The sequence below is a fragment of the Trichechus manatus genome, unplaced genomic scaffold, assembly GCF_000243295.1.
Source record: "Trichechus manatus latirostris isolate Lorelei unplaced genomic scaffold, TriManLat1.0 scaffold00133, whole genome shotgun sequence".
Classification (NCBI taxonomy): domain Eukaryota; kingdom Metazoa; phylum Chordata; class Mammalia; order Sirenia; family Trichechidae; genus Trichechus; species Trichechus manatus.
The window spans coordinates 1831723-1848132 of record NW_004444069.1 but is presented as its reverse complement, the minus strand read 5'-3'; the positions used below and the strand labels follow the sequence as shown (position 1 = coordinate 1848132).

The following is a 16410-nucleotide window of genomic DNA, read 5'->3' as shown; positions in this document are numbered from 1 at the left end:
TTTGGGAGACTATGCCACCTCTGGATGTTTCATCTGCTGGAGGGTGACAAGGGCAGTGCTTCTTGGGCGTGTCACAATCTGCACCTGGCAGAAGCCGAGATGGGCCAGGCCACTGGGGTTGGGGTAGGGCCTGGCAGCAGTTAGAGGAAACCCAGCTGGCCGGGGGGGCGTGGTGGCATCCAGAGCACTGAGCTGTCCCAGGGCCAGGCAGTGGGAAGCTGGGTGGCAGTCTGGCGGTGTGGTAGAGGAGACGTTGAGCTGACGTGTGCAGTATGTAGAAGCATCAGTGGGCTCGGCGGCTGCTGATGCCAGGGGCCTCTGCTGGCCACTGACAACTATAGTGGCAGGAGCTGGCCTACCTTTCTCCTTCCCTGAGTGTGTGTGCAGGCTCCGTCGTGGGTACTGGCTGCCATGGTACCAGCTGGCCCTGCTGACCTCACCAGACCCCTCCCCACTCCAGCCTGTGCCTGCCTGCGGCGTCTCTCTTGCTACACTGTGCCAGCTGACTTAGTCTGGGACCATTCCTAAGGTGCGTTTTACGTGTCCCACCTTGTGCTGCTGCCGAGCCATCTCTGCCATATGGACAGCACCCCCACCATCCTGTTCCAGAACAGTCCTCCTAGAACACTGCCTGATCACATGTTCCCCTCACCCTTCAGGCTCTCTTGTGGCTCTGACCTCTTCACCTTGGCTTTAAATAACTGCGCTCCTTCAACCACTGTCTGCCTCCCAGACGCTTCCCTCTCTTGCATTCGCTCTCCACGGGCCCTTCATTCTAGCACGGCTATCTCTGGCTTGGTATTTGCTAAGGGCTGCTCCCTGCCCATGCTGCAGCAGGCATCAAGAATGCCTTGTACTCTCCACTTCTGTGCTTGCTCATGCTGGCTGTCCTCCTGGCAGTGCCCTTCCCTGTCTGGGGCACCTGTGTGTCCTGGGCGGGGCTGTGGGTCCTGGCTCCGCCCCCATACCCAGTGTGAGGCTGGCCCTCTCCAGGTCTGGTTCCCTTGTCTGTTAAACCCAGGCTCCCTAGAGTTGTCTTGAGAATGAATGAGCCGGCACTAATGAACAAGCCAACACGGCATCTGGCACATAGCAGGCCTCCTCCAAATTGTTGTTTCCCACAGCGAGGTTCTTGGGCCACCTGCATGAGAGTCACTGAGGTGCTTGTTAAAAATCTGCTCCCCTCTGCCAGCCCCGACCTGCCGAGTCAGAATTCCTGGGCTGAAGCTCCCGAGGTGCATTTTAACAAGCCCCCAACGTAGACTCCTGTGGGAGACCTCTGCACCATCAAGTCTGAGTATCCTTATGTTACATGGTGCTGTGTGGGGGTTCTCTCCCTCATACTTTCCCAGACCACTCAGCTGGCCTTGCCTGCCCTCCCTGAGTTTGCCATGAGTGCTCCAAGGACAGCCCAGCGGGATCATGGGAGTGACCACTGATAGTGTGGCCACTGGGCAGTGCTGGCTGAGCCTTACCCACTTCTACAGCACAAAGATGGCTGACAGTTACCAAATTAATCTTTATTAAAAGAAATCAGTAAAGACTAAAAGTTCTCCCTTCCAGTCTCACTCCCCAGAGATGACCACTGCCAGTAGTTTCTTTCAGATATTCACTGATTCATTAAAAAATATTTATTGAGTTGATACTGTGTGCAGACACCATGTTGGGTGCTCCTAGCAGGTATTTATTGAGCTCTTAGCAGGTACTCACTTAATAGATCTTTCTAGAGTAAGGGGAGACCTCGAGTCTCCTAGCCACGGTCGTCAAAGGCAGTAGAAGGTGTTTTAGAACAAACGTGGACTTGCTCAAGCTCACGGTCATTCCTGCCTAAATCACCCCTAAATTTGGTTTGTATTCCATGGCTGCTGTTACAACATTCTCCTTGTTTTGTGAGGTGCATCCTGGTGAATTAAGGTCCTCAGACTCTAGCGGAAGAGCTACATCCTGTGAGGTGTGGCAGGCAGGAGCCTGTGGTGGGCATCTCGGGGTGTCCCCCACTCCCCACCTATCACCAAGGGATGTTCCTGAGCAGGGAGTTCTTGCTTGTTAAAAGCTCAGTGGAATCCCCATTTGCCTGCACTGCCTTCCTGGGAGCCCCAGCATTGCCTGGATGTTGTGAGGTGGGCTGTGCTCTCCTGCCTGAACAGTGCTGTTGTGGGGAACTGCGCTCCTAGCCAAGCCTGGCCACAGCTGGACCCGGTCACCCTCACCACAGGCCAGCTCCAGAAAGGCCTGCTTTTGTCTGCGGGAGCTGCTGCTGGTTGAATGAACGAGTATAATTTCAGAGAGTAAAATTATGCCCTGTGGTGATGGTAGGCGTGGTTGGAGGGAGAGGCCTGAGGCTTGGAAGGGGGAGGCAGCAGACCTGGGTGAGTGCAGCTCAGCCTTCAGCCTTGGTGTGACCTCGGGCTCCTTCCTGACCTCCTCACACCTCTGCTGTGCTTTTCCTCTGTGAAATGGGGACAGTCACGGGGCCTGCTCCTAGAGACGTGTTTGGGAGTAATGAGATGGATCGGCAAGGCGCTAGCATCAGGCACTTAGTAAGTGCTTAGCAGGCGTGAGCTGTTCGTTTATGAACTGAGCTGGAATCTGCTTCCCTAGCCCTTCTGTCTTGTGGCTGCCTCTCCAGTAGAGTGTCCCGGAGGCCCACCTGCCTTCCGTCTGCAGCCCTTCAGTGTTTGCAGGAAGGACTCGGCCCGCCAGGCTGTCATTTCCCCTGCCTCTGTGTCTCTGAGGCTGTAAATGAGTCCCTGACTGGGACAGTCTTCAAGATGGTGGTCGGCACATGCCAGTGAGCAGTGCCCGCAGCCAGCATCCTGGAAAAGGCACCGTCCACACTCCCAAAGCGCTGCTGGAGCCCGCTGCCTAGTGCTTTCATGTTTGCCTTCTCGTTTCAACCCAGTGGAGTAATTTGGAGAATGCAATTATTTTATACTTGATGAGAAATGTGGAGTCTGCAAAAATAAAGAGATAACAAGCCTGCCTTTTCTCAACTGGCTCAACCATGGATGCTGGAGCGGGGCTTGGGGCCATCTTCAGCCACTCTGCCTCACCCTGCTCTCTGGCCTCCAGACTTTCCCTGGCTCTGCTCTGCCGCGGACCCTCCTCATGCACCTGGCAATGCCGGCTGTGCGCTGGGAGCAGCACAGCTGCCCTGATTCCACAGCTCTCCACTCAGCTCATAGTGAGGCAGGCAGCTGTCCTCCCTCCCTGCCTCGTCTTCCTCGAAATTCACAGGAACATGTCTGGTTTTGCTTCGTGGCCTCCCCGGCAGTACAGCCTTTTGGCCTCTGTTGCTGGGGGAGGTGATCCGGGCAGCTGAGGCTCGTTTCTTTTTCTTTAAAAATTTTTATTGTGGTAAAACATATATAAAATTTATCCTATTAACCGTTAAAAATTAAAATGTTATTGGGATAAAATACATGGAACATAAAATTTGCCATTTTAACCATTTTTAAGTGTACAATTTAGTGGTATTAATTATCATTAATATTACACGCAAGTAAAATTTGGCTGAAGATAACTCAAAAACAGTTGCAGCAGTATGTTGACAGGGAGCTGCCAGAAATTCAGGCTGGATTCAGAAGAGGACATGGAACAAGGGATATCATTGCTGATGTCAGATGGATCTTGGATGAAAGCAGAGAATACCAGAAAGATGTTTACCTGTGTTTTATTGACTAACCTGTGTTTTATTGACTATGCAAAGGCATTCCACTGTGTGCATCATAACGAATTATAGATAACATTGTGAAGAATGGGAATTCCAGAACACTTAATTGTGTTCATGAAGAACCTGTACATAGACCAAGAGATAGTCGTTCAAACAGAACAAGGGGATTCTGTGTGGTTTATAATCCAGAAAGGTGTGGATCAGGGTTGTGTCCTTTTACCATACTTATTCAGTCTGTATGCTGAGCAAATAAGCCAAGAAGCTGGACTATATGAAGAAGAATGCGGCATCAGGATTGGAGGAAGACTAGTTAACAACCTGTGATATGAAGATGACACAACCTTGCTTGCTGAAGGTGAAGAGGATGAAGTACTTTCTGATGAAGATCAAAAACTACCACCCTCAGTATGGATTACACCTCAACATAAAGGAAACAAAAATCCTCACAACTGGACCAATAAGCAACATCATGATAAACGGAGAAAAGATTGAAGTTGTTGAGGATTTCATTTTACTTGGGTCCACAATCAATGCCCATGGAAGAAGCAGTCAGGAAATCAAAGGACATATTGCATTGGGCAAATCTGCTGCAAAAGACTCTTTAAAATGTTGAAAAGCAAAGATGTCACTTTGAGGACTAAGGCACCTAACCAAGCCATATTTTCAATCACCTCCTATGCATGCGAAAGCTGGACAGTGAATAAGGAAGACCGAAGAAGAATTGATGCCTTTAAATTATGGTGTTGGTGAAGAATATTGAATATACCATTGACTGCCAGAAGAACGAACAAATCTGTCTTGGAAGAAGTACAGCCAGAATGCTCCTTAGAAGCAAGGATGGTGAGGCTACATCTCACATACTTTGGACATGTTATAAGGAGGGACCAGTCCCTGGAGAGGAACATAATACTTGGTAAAGTAGAGTGTCAGCAAAAAAGAAGACCCTCAGTGAGATGGACTAACACAGTGGCTGCAACAGTGGGCTCAAACATAGAAAGGATTGTGAGGATGGCACAGGACGGGGCAGTGGTTTGTTCTGTTGTACGTAGGGTCGCTATGAGTTGGAATTGACTTGATGACACCTAACAGCAACAAACAATTCTATTCATAACCTTGTGCAACCATCACCACCATCTACTTTCAGAACTTTTTCATCACCCCAAACAGAAATTCTGTACCCATTTAGCAGTCACGACCTATCTGCCTCTTCCTACCCCCTGATAACCTCTAATCTACTTTCTGCCTCTATGCATTTGCCTATTCTGATATTTCATGTAAGTGGGATCATACGATATGTGTCCTTTTGTGTCTGACTTATTTCACTGAGCATAATGTTTTCAAGGTTCGTCTATGTCATAGCATGTATCAGGACTTCATTTCTCTGTATGGCTGAGTAATACTCTATTGTATGGATAGATCACATTGTGTTTTATATTCATCTGTTGCTGAACCCTTGGGTTGTTTCCACCTTCTGATGCTTGGCTCATTTCTTAACACAGACCAGGATACTGCTACCTTACTGCCCCTTGGAACCAAATTGGCTGAAGCACAGTGTTTTTCCCCCCTCCTTCCACCTCCTTCTGTCCTTTTCTCTTTCTGATTTTCCAGCTGCAGTAAACCTCTCTAACGTGGTGCAGCTCGCACACAGAGCACGGCCTCGTGCGGGAGGCCATGAGGATTTCAGTTCAGGATGCACTTTAAACATTTGCTTGAACATTTAATGAAAGGCTGGACTTTACACATTCCTGTCCTTATAATGGAAACCCTGGTGGTGTGGTGGTTAAGAGCTACGGCTGCTAACCAGAGGTCAGCAGTTCAAATCCACCAGGCACTCCTTGGAAACCCTATGGGTCAGTTCTGCTCTGTCCTGTAGGGTCACTATGAGTCGCAACCGACTCGACAGCAATGGATTTGTTTTTTTTTTTTGGTGAGTCCTTATAGTTGGTTCTGATTCAGCAGCTGGCCTACTTTAAACACTTTTTTTCAGCTGTGAAAGTAACACATAAACTTTCTCAGAATCAGTAGAACTAGTGTATGTTTGTGATAAAGTATAGAAAACCATAAAGAGAGAAATAAAATAATGTGTGATTGCTACCTACAATTACATGTAATGCACATATTTTTAAATAAAATTGGCATTGAATGAGTATACAGTTTTTTTAAAAAATATTTTTATAATTTTTTTTATTGTAGTTTAGGTGAAGTTTACATTTCAAGTTAGTTTCCCGTACAAACATTTATACATACATTGTTATGTGATCCTAATTGGTCTTCCCATACTGTGACAGCACCCCTCCTTTCCACCCCGATTCCCCATGTCCATTCAGCCAGCTCCTAACCCTCTCTGCCTTCCCAACTCACCTCCAGACAGAAGCTGCCCGTTTAGTCTTGTGTATCTACTTGAGCTAAGAGGCACACTCCTCATGAGTATCCCTTTATGTCCCACAGTCCAGTCCTATCCCTATCTGAAGAGTTGGCCTCAGAAATTGTTTTAGTTCTAGGCTGATAGAGAAATCCAGGGGCCATGCTTTCTGGGGTTCCTCCAGTCTCAGACCATTAAGTCTGGTCTTCTTACTAGAATTTGAGTTCTGCACCCCACCTTTCTCCTGCTCCATCAGGGACTCTCTGTTTTGTTCCCTGTCAGGGCAGTCATTGGTGGTAGCCGGGCACCATCTAGTTCTTCTGGTCTCAGGCTGATGAAGTCTCTGGTTTATGTGGCCCTTTCTGTCTCTTGGGCTAATACTTTCCTTGTGTCTTTGGTGTTCTTCATTCTCCTTTCGAGTATACAGTTTTATATGCTATTCTTTTCACCTATAATATCATGATTTCTTTTCCAGCATTAAATCATCTTTGAAAATATGAGTTTTTGTTTTCATTTTGTATGATAAACGATAGTTTATTTAATATTCTCTTGTTGTTGAACGTTTGGTTGTTTCTGATTTTTCTCTATTAAAAATAATGACCCAATGAATATTTTTGTACATACGTTTTTGCCTCCATCTTTGATTCTTTTCTTTGAATAGGGTCACAAAAGTGGGATTATTGGGGCAGAGATGGATGTGGATGTTTTTAAGGTTCTAAATGTATACGGGAGCCCTGGTGGCACAGTGGTTAAGAGCTTGGCTGCTAAGCAAAAGGTCGGCAGTTCGACTCTACCAGCTGCTCCTTGGTAACTCTTTCGGGCAGTTCTACTCTGTCCTGTAGGTTCGCTGTGAGTTGGAATCGACTTGACGGCAACAGGTTCGTTTTTTGTTTGTTTATGAAGACAAAGGACAAAATTGCCTTTCGGCTACTCTGATTTATAACCTTTCAGCAGGGTGAAAGTTTATTCTTTTCACTGTGTTTCATCAGCATTGAGTTTTATCTGAAATTTTTTTTTTTTACTTTGGAATTGGCTTTTAAAATCTAAGACCTCGTACCTAAATATTTAAATAATCATAAAAACTCAGGGAGAGACAGAGACGCCAGTACTGGAAAGATGAAGATGGTGGGGAAATCAGGGTCAGACTTCGTGGGTTGAGTGGTCGTTGGGAAACCATTGGCTCTGCTGTCTTCTTTCTGTAGATGTCTTTGTTCTAGAGCCGTGGAGAAAGGCTGGCTTTCTCTTCACCTTCTCAGCTGCCTGATCTGCACCAAGAGCTGTTGTCCCCTCCCCAAGGAGCAAACATTCCGGGGGGACCTCTAATCAGGACAGGGACTTTTACTTGTGGGGCCCCAGCCCAAGTTGTGTTTAGTTTGGTTGTTGCCCTTATATGCTTGAAAGTATTCCTGTGTGTGTTCCAAGAGGCTCAGGGTAAACTTGACAAAATAAGAGATAAGGTAGTTGGCTGTGTTCTTGTTAGAGAAGAATTTAAGTGATAAAGGGAAACCAAGCCGAAGGGGAACAGATGTTACTTTGCATTTTGTAATCTGTGTTCTTTGAATTGCTGAGTTATAAAATTTGTTCCTGGAGGAGGTTTGGGATAGAATTTGGACCGTAAATGAAATTTGCGTTTGTTTAATCAGTTTAGCCATTCGGCTGAAACGGGGTGGCTTTAATTTAGCGCCTGGCTGAGTGTGTGCCTGTGCTGCCTGTGGGCCCCTCACCCTCGCATGAGACCTCGGGTGGGTGAGAGCCCTCTGGGCTCCCAGCTGTGGTCGATCTCCAGGATAATCTCTATGTGGCCCTCTCATTGCTTCAGGTGATGCCCTTCGAAAGCCTCGCCTTCAGAAGCCTGTCACCTGGTACTTGGACGATTTGTTCTTCAACCTGTACCCGTCCCTGGAGAGATTTGAAGAAGAACTTCTGGAACTCCTCAGCAGTGATCGCTTCCGGGAGGTACTGCCTCGTGTCATGGGAACTTCTGCAAAGTCTGAATAGTGGAGATGCACACGCAGAGCAGGTGGGGATGGCTTCTGGTGCCTAAATCCCCTGAAGACTGGCAGTCTGGCCGTGGATTTGTGGTCCTGTTTTTCCCACCTTTTGGTGGCTGAAAGGGACACTGTTCTGTCCCTGATTTGCTATTTAAAGTAGATATTAGAGGGCTGGACTTCCTGGATGTTGCAAATGGTTAATGCGCTCGACTACTAACTGAAAGGTTGGTGGTTCGAGTCCACCCAGAGGTGCCTTGGAAGAAAGCCCTGGCAATCTATTCCCAAAAAACCAGCTGTTGAGAACCATGTGGAGTGCATTTCTACTCTGACACACATAGAGTCATGAGTCAGACCCAGTGCTCGGCCATCCCCACTAGAAGCCGAGCCCCTGGCGATGCCTCCTGTCTGCTGCCTTCACTTCTGGCAGTGACGAAGGCACCCTTCTCCTGAGACTAGGTCCTTCATCTGGTCCAGATTGGTCCTTATTTAACGTGGATTTTGACATATCTTGAAGCAGTCCTCATATAAAAGTAAACGAAGTTACCACGTGAGCGTAGGGAAACCCATGAAACAATCCACATTTACATTCAAGGAGATGACTAGAAATCTCAGTCATTTTGTGCTATAAAGGCAGTTTTCTGGAAGGGTGCTCTCTCTGACACTGTCAGGTTTGGCTGCTGTGTGAGCAGGCTCCTGTAGGCAGCCAACACTTCCCCTGGAGACCTGTGTGGACAGTGAGTGGCTGCTCCTCCCCACTGCTTTTCAATACAGAATTTGTCGTCCATGGTTCAGAGATGCCTGGCAGGGGCATTTGTGAGGGGATTCACACATCGACTAGGCAGTGACCCACAATAAGAAGATGCTATCTGTTGTGGAAAGTCTCTGGCTCGTGCAAGCTGTTGTGCTTGACTACTCACTAAACGCTGGCAGTTTGGACCCACCCAGTGACACCATGGAAGAAAGTCCTGGCGATCTGCTTCTATAACGATTACAGGCAGGAACACGCTATGGCACAATTCTATTCTGCAACCCATGGGGTTGCTAGGAGTTGGAATTGACTCGACAGCAATGGCTTTCTCTGTTGCGATCCAGTGGCACGTCTCCACGCAGCAGAGTGTGGCGAATGCTTCCCGCTGATGGTCCACCCCTCTACGTGAGCCATGCTCTGCTGTTTCTCTCCATCCACCGACTAGTCACTGGCTTGCAGTTTGTAAAGCACCCTGTTAGGGAGTTGGGTGAGTTTATCTCTAGGGCTTTTTCCACCCCTAACAATTAAGGATTTTCTTGGTCTTTCTGGATAGAAGCTGTCTTGTTGGCCAAGGGATACTTGAAAAACCTTTGTGGGTTTGGGGGACTTGTTGGCTTTTTCCAGGCAACAGTCTTTTCTTCATCTGGAAAAATGGGCCCGATCAATTATCACAGTTGCTGCTAGAGTAGATTCTGTCCAGCTGGCTTTTCCATTCTCAACAGAAGAGGGGACACAAGTGTGAGGTGTTCTGCACACTTCGCATGTTGCTCTGTGCCGTGAGTGCTTAGATCTCCGCCTGCTCCTTTGCTGATGGGATGGAGGGAGCCGCCTCCAGACAGGAGAGACGAGAGCACCCCTGTGTGTCATCTCAGCTGCTAAGGAAGGGCTGTCCCGGGGACGGTGATGGCAGAGCTTGTCTGAGGACACACCTCTTCTTGTCCCCGCTCCGAGCACAGGGGAGGGGCTTCACTTGGTGACTCTTGAAACACAGAGAAAGAAGCTTTACCAGCAGAGGGCTGAGAGACCAATATGGGCAACATCCTGTCAGTACTCCATGTTACCTTTCTCTCTCACTGTTGTTTATTGTGAAGTATACCTACAGAAGAATGAATAAAACATTCATGCACAGTATTATGAATGAGTAAAAAGGGAAGAACACCCTGTAACCAGAACCTGCAGAACCCCTCCTGGGTCTCTTCCTGATCATACCCGCCTCCCTGTCCCTGCTACCCTGCCCCACCTGCCTGCCCCCCGCCCCCCAGTCTTTTACGGTAATCACTTCTTGCTTTTCTTTATGGTTTTACTACCTTTATATTTATCCCCAAGCAATATAGCTTGCCTGGTTTTAACTTTTATTTAAATGAAATCATACTTTTCTTTTATGTCTTTTTTCCCTAAGCATGGTGCTTGTGGATTCATTCTTACAATTGGTGTAGTTCTAGTTTGTTGATTTTCTTTGCTGTATAGTATTCTGCCGTGTGAGAACACCACAGTTCGTTGATCCATTCTACTGTTGATGGCCTCCTGGGTTGTTTTCTGTCTTTGGCCAGTATGAGCCTGCTGTGAACATTCTTGAACATGTATCCTGGTTATTACTTAGCAGAATCTTGAGTTGTGTTTTAGTTATCTAGTGTTGCCATAACAAAAATGCCATAAGTGGTGGCTCTAAAGGACAGGCATTTATTGTCTTGACGTTCTGGAGGCTAGAAGTCCAAATCAGGGCATTGGCTGTAGGGGAGGGTCCTTCTTTGTGTCTTTCAGCTTCTAGTTGTTGCTGTTAGATGCGGTCAAATCGGTTCTGTGCCATTGGGTTTAAGACATGCACAATTTAGTCGGGGCCAGGGTCCCTGACCTCGCCCTGACCTCACTTCGCGGAGTCCCTCTGCACTGCATTTGGTCTGCATTACAGTCGTGAATGGTCTGCTTGTCCCTACCTGGGGACCTCTGAGCATGGAGCTCCCGTTTCCGTATGTTCTTCCAACCCAGCTGCCCTGCCCGTCCCGCAGCAACGCCGTACTCTGCCGGGTGCTTGGCAGCACCTCACACTCTTTGTCCCCGGACACGATCCCTCCCTGAGCGCATGGGGGTATTTTCGTACTGGCCTGTTGTCTCCTTCTGTCGAATGCTTTTCCGTGAGGACAGGGATGTTGTCTGTTACGTTTGCTCCACACACTATGTGCAGAGAACAGTGTTTGGCACAAACCAGTGCCAGTTGCCATCGAGTTGACTCTGACTCATAGTGACCCCATGTGTGCCCCAGTAAAACTGCTCCATAGAGTTTTCAATGGCTGATGTTTTTGGTAGTAGATCGCCAGACCTTTCTTCCGAGGTGCCTTTGGGTAAACTTGAACTGCCAACTTTTAGGTTAGCAGCTGAGTGCATTAACTGTTTGTACTACCCAGGGACTCCATTTGGCACATAGCAGGTATTTAATATTTACTTGTTGTGTGAATGAATGATTCAATCAGTTAGTACTCATTCTAGTAGTCTATATAGTTGGCCAATTTCTAATTACTTCTACGTATATATAAATCTGAGATGGATTTTTTTTTTGTTCTCTACTCATTTTTGAAAATGTAGTTCCACATGATCTGGCCTTATATGCAATATAAACACAAAGTGGAGGAAAGGATTCAAATGGAAATACACATTTTCTTGGTGTGGTTCCGGCTGTTTTCTTATTGCTGAGACTGGCGGTGTGAAGGTAGAGAAGTTTTAAGAGTATCCTTGTCGAATTTTATACATTCTCATAAAAATCATTTTATTATGTATTTTTACTGTCTTTGTATTCTTGTTCCTATCCCAATGACAGTTCCCTCTTATCCCTATAGTTGTATTTTCATTTTCCAAAGACTCATGGGCTGAATTCAGGTTTGTTCAGCTTGATTAATGGACAATGAAGAAATCTTGAAAATTCAAGGATCATTTTGCAAAGATCACATAATTTTATAAACAATAATAGCCTGGAGGACTATCCTTGCTCGTTTGTTAAGAGTGCCTGTGTATTTTTTTGGGGAGATGAAACACTTTAATATCCAGTGATCACTTTGGGGCAGGTTCCATTTTTATTGGTTTATGACTTATTGTCTAAATATGCTCTCTCTCCCTACGTTCTTTCCACCCCAGGCCTCTAATTTGAGTACAGGAGGGGGACTGATACCTGGAACTTGACAAGCTCTGCCTCCAGGAGCTTCTTCATTATTGTCCTCTGACCCAGCATGGGAGTGGGCTCCAAGACCTTGGAGCCTGAGACCCAACCTGCTGAAGGGACTGGAGCCTGTGTTCACTAGCTTGCTGTATCTGAGAATTGTCAGCTCAGCCCTGGAAACCTAGGACGAGAGTTGGGTGATCCAAGCATCTAGGGGTCTGTGGAGAAACTAATCGCACTGAGAAGATCAGGCTTATGTCAGAGGCCCCCAAACTAGAAAATGCACCAAGGCTGCTAGTGGCGATGGGATGATTTCTCCGTCATTCCCTTGGTTGGGCTCATTTGACCCAGCACCCCCTCTGATCTGGAAATCATCTGTAACATCTCTTATAGTCTCTACTCTCTTGGGACTCTGCTGGGGTACCCCTCTGCCCTGCCAGGGGCTCATTCTGGCCCACATGTGCCTTTCCAGGGGAACAGCCCTGGGGACAGTGGCACCCTGGAGATCCGGGAGCGGCGCCTGTGTGTGGGCGTGCACAATGGGCTGGCCTTTGTGCAGAGGCCACAGGTGGTCGTGCTGGTGCCTGAGATGGAGGTGGCCCTGACACGCTCCGCCAGCTTCAGCAGAAAAGTCAACTCCTCCTCCAAGAGCAGGTATCTAAATGAGGGTCGAGCCCTAGCCGCAGGGAGTCGAGAGGTTGCGGGATGCAAGGAGGGGTCAAGATGCAGTTAGCGATTCGGCACGGAGGTGTGGACCAACTACGTGGGGTCTTCCCTGTAGTCTTGTTTGTCCTCCTACTGAGTTCACAATTAGGAACGCATCTCAGGGTTGTAAGGTTGCAAAGAAAGTCCGATTTGTGCTGTGATAGTTTTGCAGTTAGCATCACAGAAGCTTGTAGCATGTGGCTGCTGAGAGTCTCTGGAGACCCATGTGTGGTCTCTTCCACATGCGCCCCATGACTGATTTCTCATGTGATGGAGAGGCAGAGTGATGTCTGTCCTGAGTAACCCAGTGCTCCCAAATTACATGTTACAGACAGCCCTGAGGAGGCCAGGCTTCCCTTCCTCTCTCCTGGTGCTGGACAGGCGAGCCCTGCCAGCAAGGGCCCCCTTCTGTGGTGCCCTCCCTGGAGGCTCGGTCTTATCACTCTATCAGCCTGCACACAAGCTCTGTCAATGTAGAAAAAGTGTTGATCGTGACACTTAAGAAAACACTGGTTTAGGGAACAACCCAGAAGTACTTGGCAGCGTAGTACCAGTGGACACGCTTGCTGGCTGCTGCCTGGGTGTCCTGGTGCCCTCGGGTGCTCCCCTTTGTTGTCTCTCACAGGATGGGAGTGCGCGCAGGGCACAGTGGGGCCACCGCTCTAATGTGCTTCTGCTGTATGTTTCTGATCCAGCTCTGGAAACCAAGCTCTGGTTTTGAGAAGCCGCCTTCGACTCCCTGAGATGGTCAGCCACCCAGCGTTCGCGATCGTCTTTCAGCTGGAGTACGTGTTCAATGCCCCCGCAGGACTGGACGGCAGTGTAAGAGCGGCCTTTTTATATTCACGTTTCGTCTGGCGATGGGCCCTAGACCCAGAGTATGAGTAGCCAGCATGAACATTTCTTCCCATTAAAAGCATGGTAATTGTTATTAGCAATATGGATAGCAACTGTGGAATATGATACTAGAAAATGCTTCTTCCTAATGATAGCTTTGTTATAATCATTTCCCGTTTTTATGGTAATAGTGCATTCTGCTGGCTGATAGTAATAGATAAATAGCCCAATAGACATCATGTATCATAATAGCATTAATTCATAATTATCTAATCTATACATGTTTTGAAAAATGAGGACATTTTAATGTATTTTTTCATATGGTATTAAGTGTAGTAAAGCTTTAATGTGTACAAGTGGAAATATTTTCTTATGTGAACTTTACATACGCCTGTGTCATAACTGGAGCCCTGGTGGTGCAATGGTTAAGAGCTACAGCTGCTAACCAAAAGGTCGGCAGTTCGAATACACCAGCTGCTCCTTGGAAATCCTATGGGGCAGTTCTACTCTGTCCTACAGGGTTACTGTGAGTCAGAATTGATAGCTATTGGATGGCAATGTTTTTTTTTTTTACCTTCGTGTCATAACTAAGGCACCTTGGTGGCACAATGGTTTAAGTGCTCAGCTGCCAACCGAAAGGTTGGTGGTTCAGACCCACCCAGCGGCTTCACAGGAGAAATACCTGGTGATCTGCTTCTGTATAGATAACAGCCTAGAAAACCGTATAGGGCAGTACTGCTCTGTCGCTTGGAGTCACTGTGAGTCAGAATTGACTCGGTGGCACATAACAACAACATGTTATGACTAAGAATTTATAGTATTTGACAGGGAGGGATATAATATGTAGACAGTTCTGTGTCATCAAAGGGGTCCCTGGTTGGAGCAAACAGTTAAGTGTTCAGCCCCTAACTGAAAGGTTAGTGTTTCAAACCCACCCAGAGGCACCTTGGAAGAAAGCTTTGGTGATCTACTTCTGAAAAATCAGCCATTGAAAACCCTGTGGAGTACAGTCCTACTCTGACACACGTGGGGTTGCCATGAGTGGGAGTCCACTCAGCGGCAACTGGTTTGGTTTTTAGTTATGCCATCAGTGTAGATTCTTTGGAAAACCTGCATCCTGCTATTCATAAGTTCCAGTTTTATGTCTGAAAAGGTTTTGAAAAGCTTTAACAAATAAATTAAAAAGAAAAAAAAAGCCACTGTGGCATCATCTGTGGGATCTGGTCTGCCGTCGTTGTTACTCCTTTTAATGCTTACGGAAGGATGGAAGGAACTAAGCGTGGTGAGCTTCAGGAAGGAGAATGGGAGAGTGTAGCACATATGCCATTGTATGTTCTGGTCTAGCTGGCAGCCGTGTACTGACCTCTCCAATGACCACACCTCAAGTCTGTATAATTTAGAGTCCTACTAGGTGAGAAAATTTAGAGGCAGATATTATTGTTACTAGAAGGTCCATGGGTGGAGCAAATGGTTTGCTCTTGGCTACTAACTGAAAGATTGGCAGTTTGAACCCATCCAGTGGCACAATGGAAGAAAGGCCTGGTGGTCTGCTTCTGTAAAGGTTGCAGCCTTGAAAACCCTATGGAGCTCATTTCTACTCTGTAACACACGGGGTTGCCATGAGTTGGAATCGACTCATTGGCAATGAGTTTGGTTTTTTGGTTTATTCTTCCTAGAGCCTAATGTGTGGCCACATTGACTTTCAAGAAGCTGTTGCTCCCAGTTCTGCTTTTCTCTGTTTATTACCAGCAATTTCAGTGAAAAAGCAACTCTGCGTGGATGCGCTTGGGGAACCCCAGGAGCTGGGGCACTCAGGTTGGGCGTGGGACTTCCCTGAGAGGGGTGGAGTTTCTGGGGCACCAAGTAATCCCGAGGGGGGAGTGGGTCTGCAGGGCGCCGTGTGGGGGCAGCTCCTGTTGTGGCCCCCAGCATCAGGAGGCAGAGGAGGAGCCTGCTGGGGAGCAGTGAGAGCCTGGTGCCTCGTGGGGGCTCGGGATCTCTCTGGAACCCTCATTTACATTTAGATAACACCCCCTCAAGAACGTTAATTACAATTTACTTGCAATTATGAAGTCTTTATTCTGAAACTGTTATGTTTATTATCGTTTTTTAACTCTTTATCGCAATGCTAACCAGCGGCAGGTGGTTTAGCTCTGCGCTGCCACTCACGATGCCTTTGGAAGGTGGCTGTGCAGTAGTTCCTGAATTCCTTTTGATGTGGTGGTTTATCTTAACATGGAATATTGGATTCTGTTGACTGTCATCATGTATACTCTCTTCAGTATCGTCTGGAGAGGAAATGTCCCTATGTACGAAATGATCTTCCATACAAATTACTTGCTGTATGGAACAATGAGACGTGTTAAGCATTCAACTGGGGAAGCCAGAATCAGAGCCTCCCCACTGTGAAGGGGCTCAGATGTTGGAGAAGGAAGCACTGATGACTGGACCTGTGTGGGCTTTTGTTTGTCCTCTGAGGAGTCTGCGGTGGGGTAACTGAGAGGCGGGGCCTCCCTGGAAGTCAGCGCTGGGCCTTGGGAGGTTGGGCCTCACTTCAGCGGGTTCCTGGTCCTTAACAGTCCAGTAACCAGAACCAGAACCAGTTGCTGCCAAGTCAGCTCTGACTCATGATGACCCCAGGTGTGTCAGAGTAGAACTGTGCTTCATAGGGTTTTTAATGGCTGATTTTTCAGAAGTAGATCACCAGGACTTTCTTTTGAGGTGCCTCTGGATGGACTTGAACTGCCAACTTTTTGGTTCACAGCCGAGTGTGTTAACTGTTTGCGCCACCTGGGAACTCTTTAACAGTTCCTTTGGGGCCGTCATTCTTGAATTGGGACGAGGCCTTTTCAAACCTATTCATATAGTCAGGCTGCAGATTTCTTTCTGCCTTTTCTTTCCTTTTTTAAAACCTTACGTGATGGAAAGTTTCAAACATGTACAGAA

General features: G+C 47.4%; 1 protein-coding gene across 1 annotated transcript in view; it reads left to right on the top strand.

Annotated features, from left to right (window-relative positions):
* The window catches only part of NPHP4 (nephrocystin 4), a 115709-nt gene that overhangs the window by 20097 nt on the left and 79202 nt on the right, over positions 1–16410 (top strand). Inside the window, 3 exon segments of the mRNA XM_004385101.1 lie at positions 7855–7991; positions 12395–12576; positions 13323–13449. Of these exon segments, the coding sequence (XP_004385158.1) occupies positions 7855–7991; positions 12395–12576; positions 13323–13449 (446 nt within the window).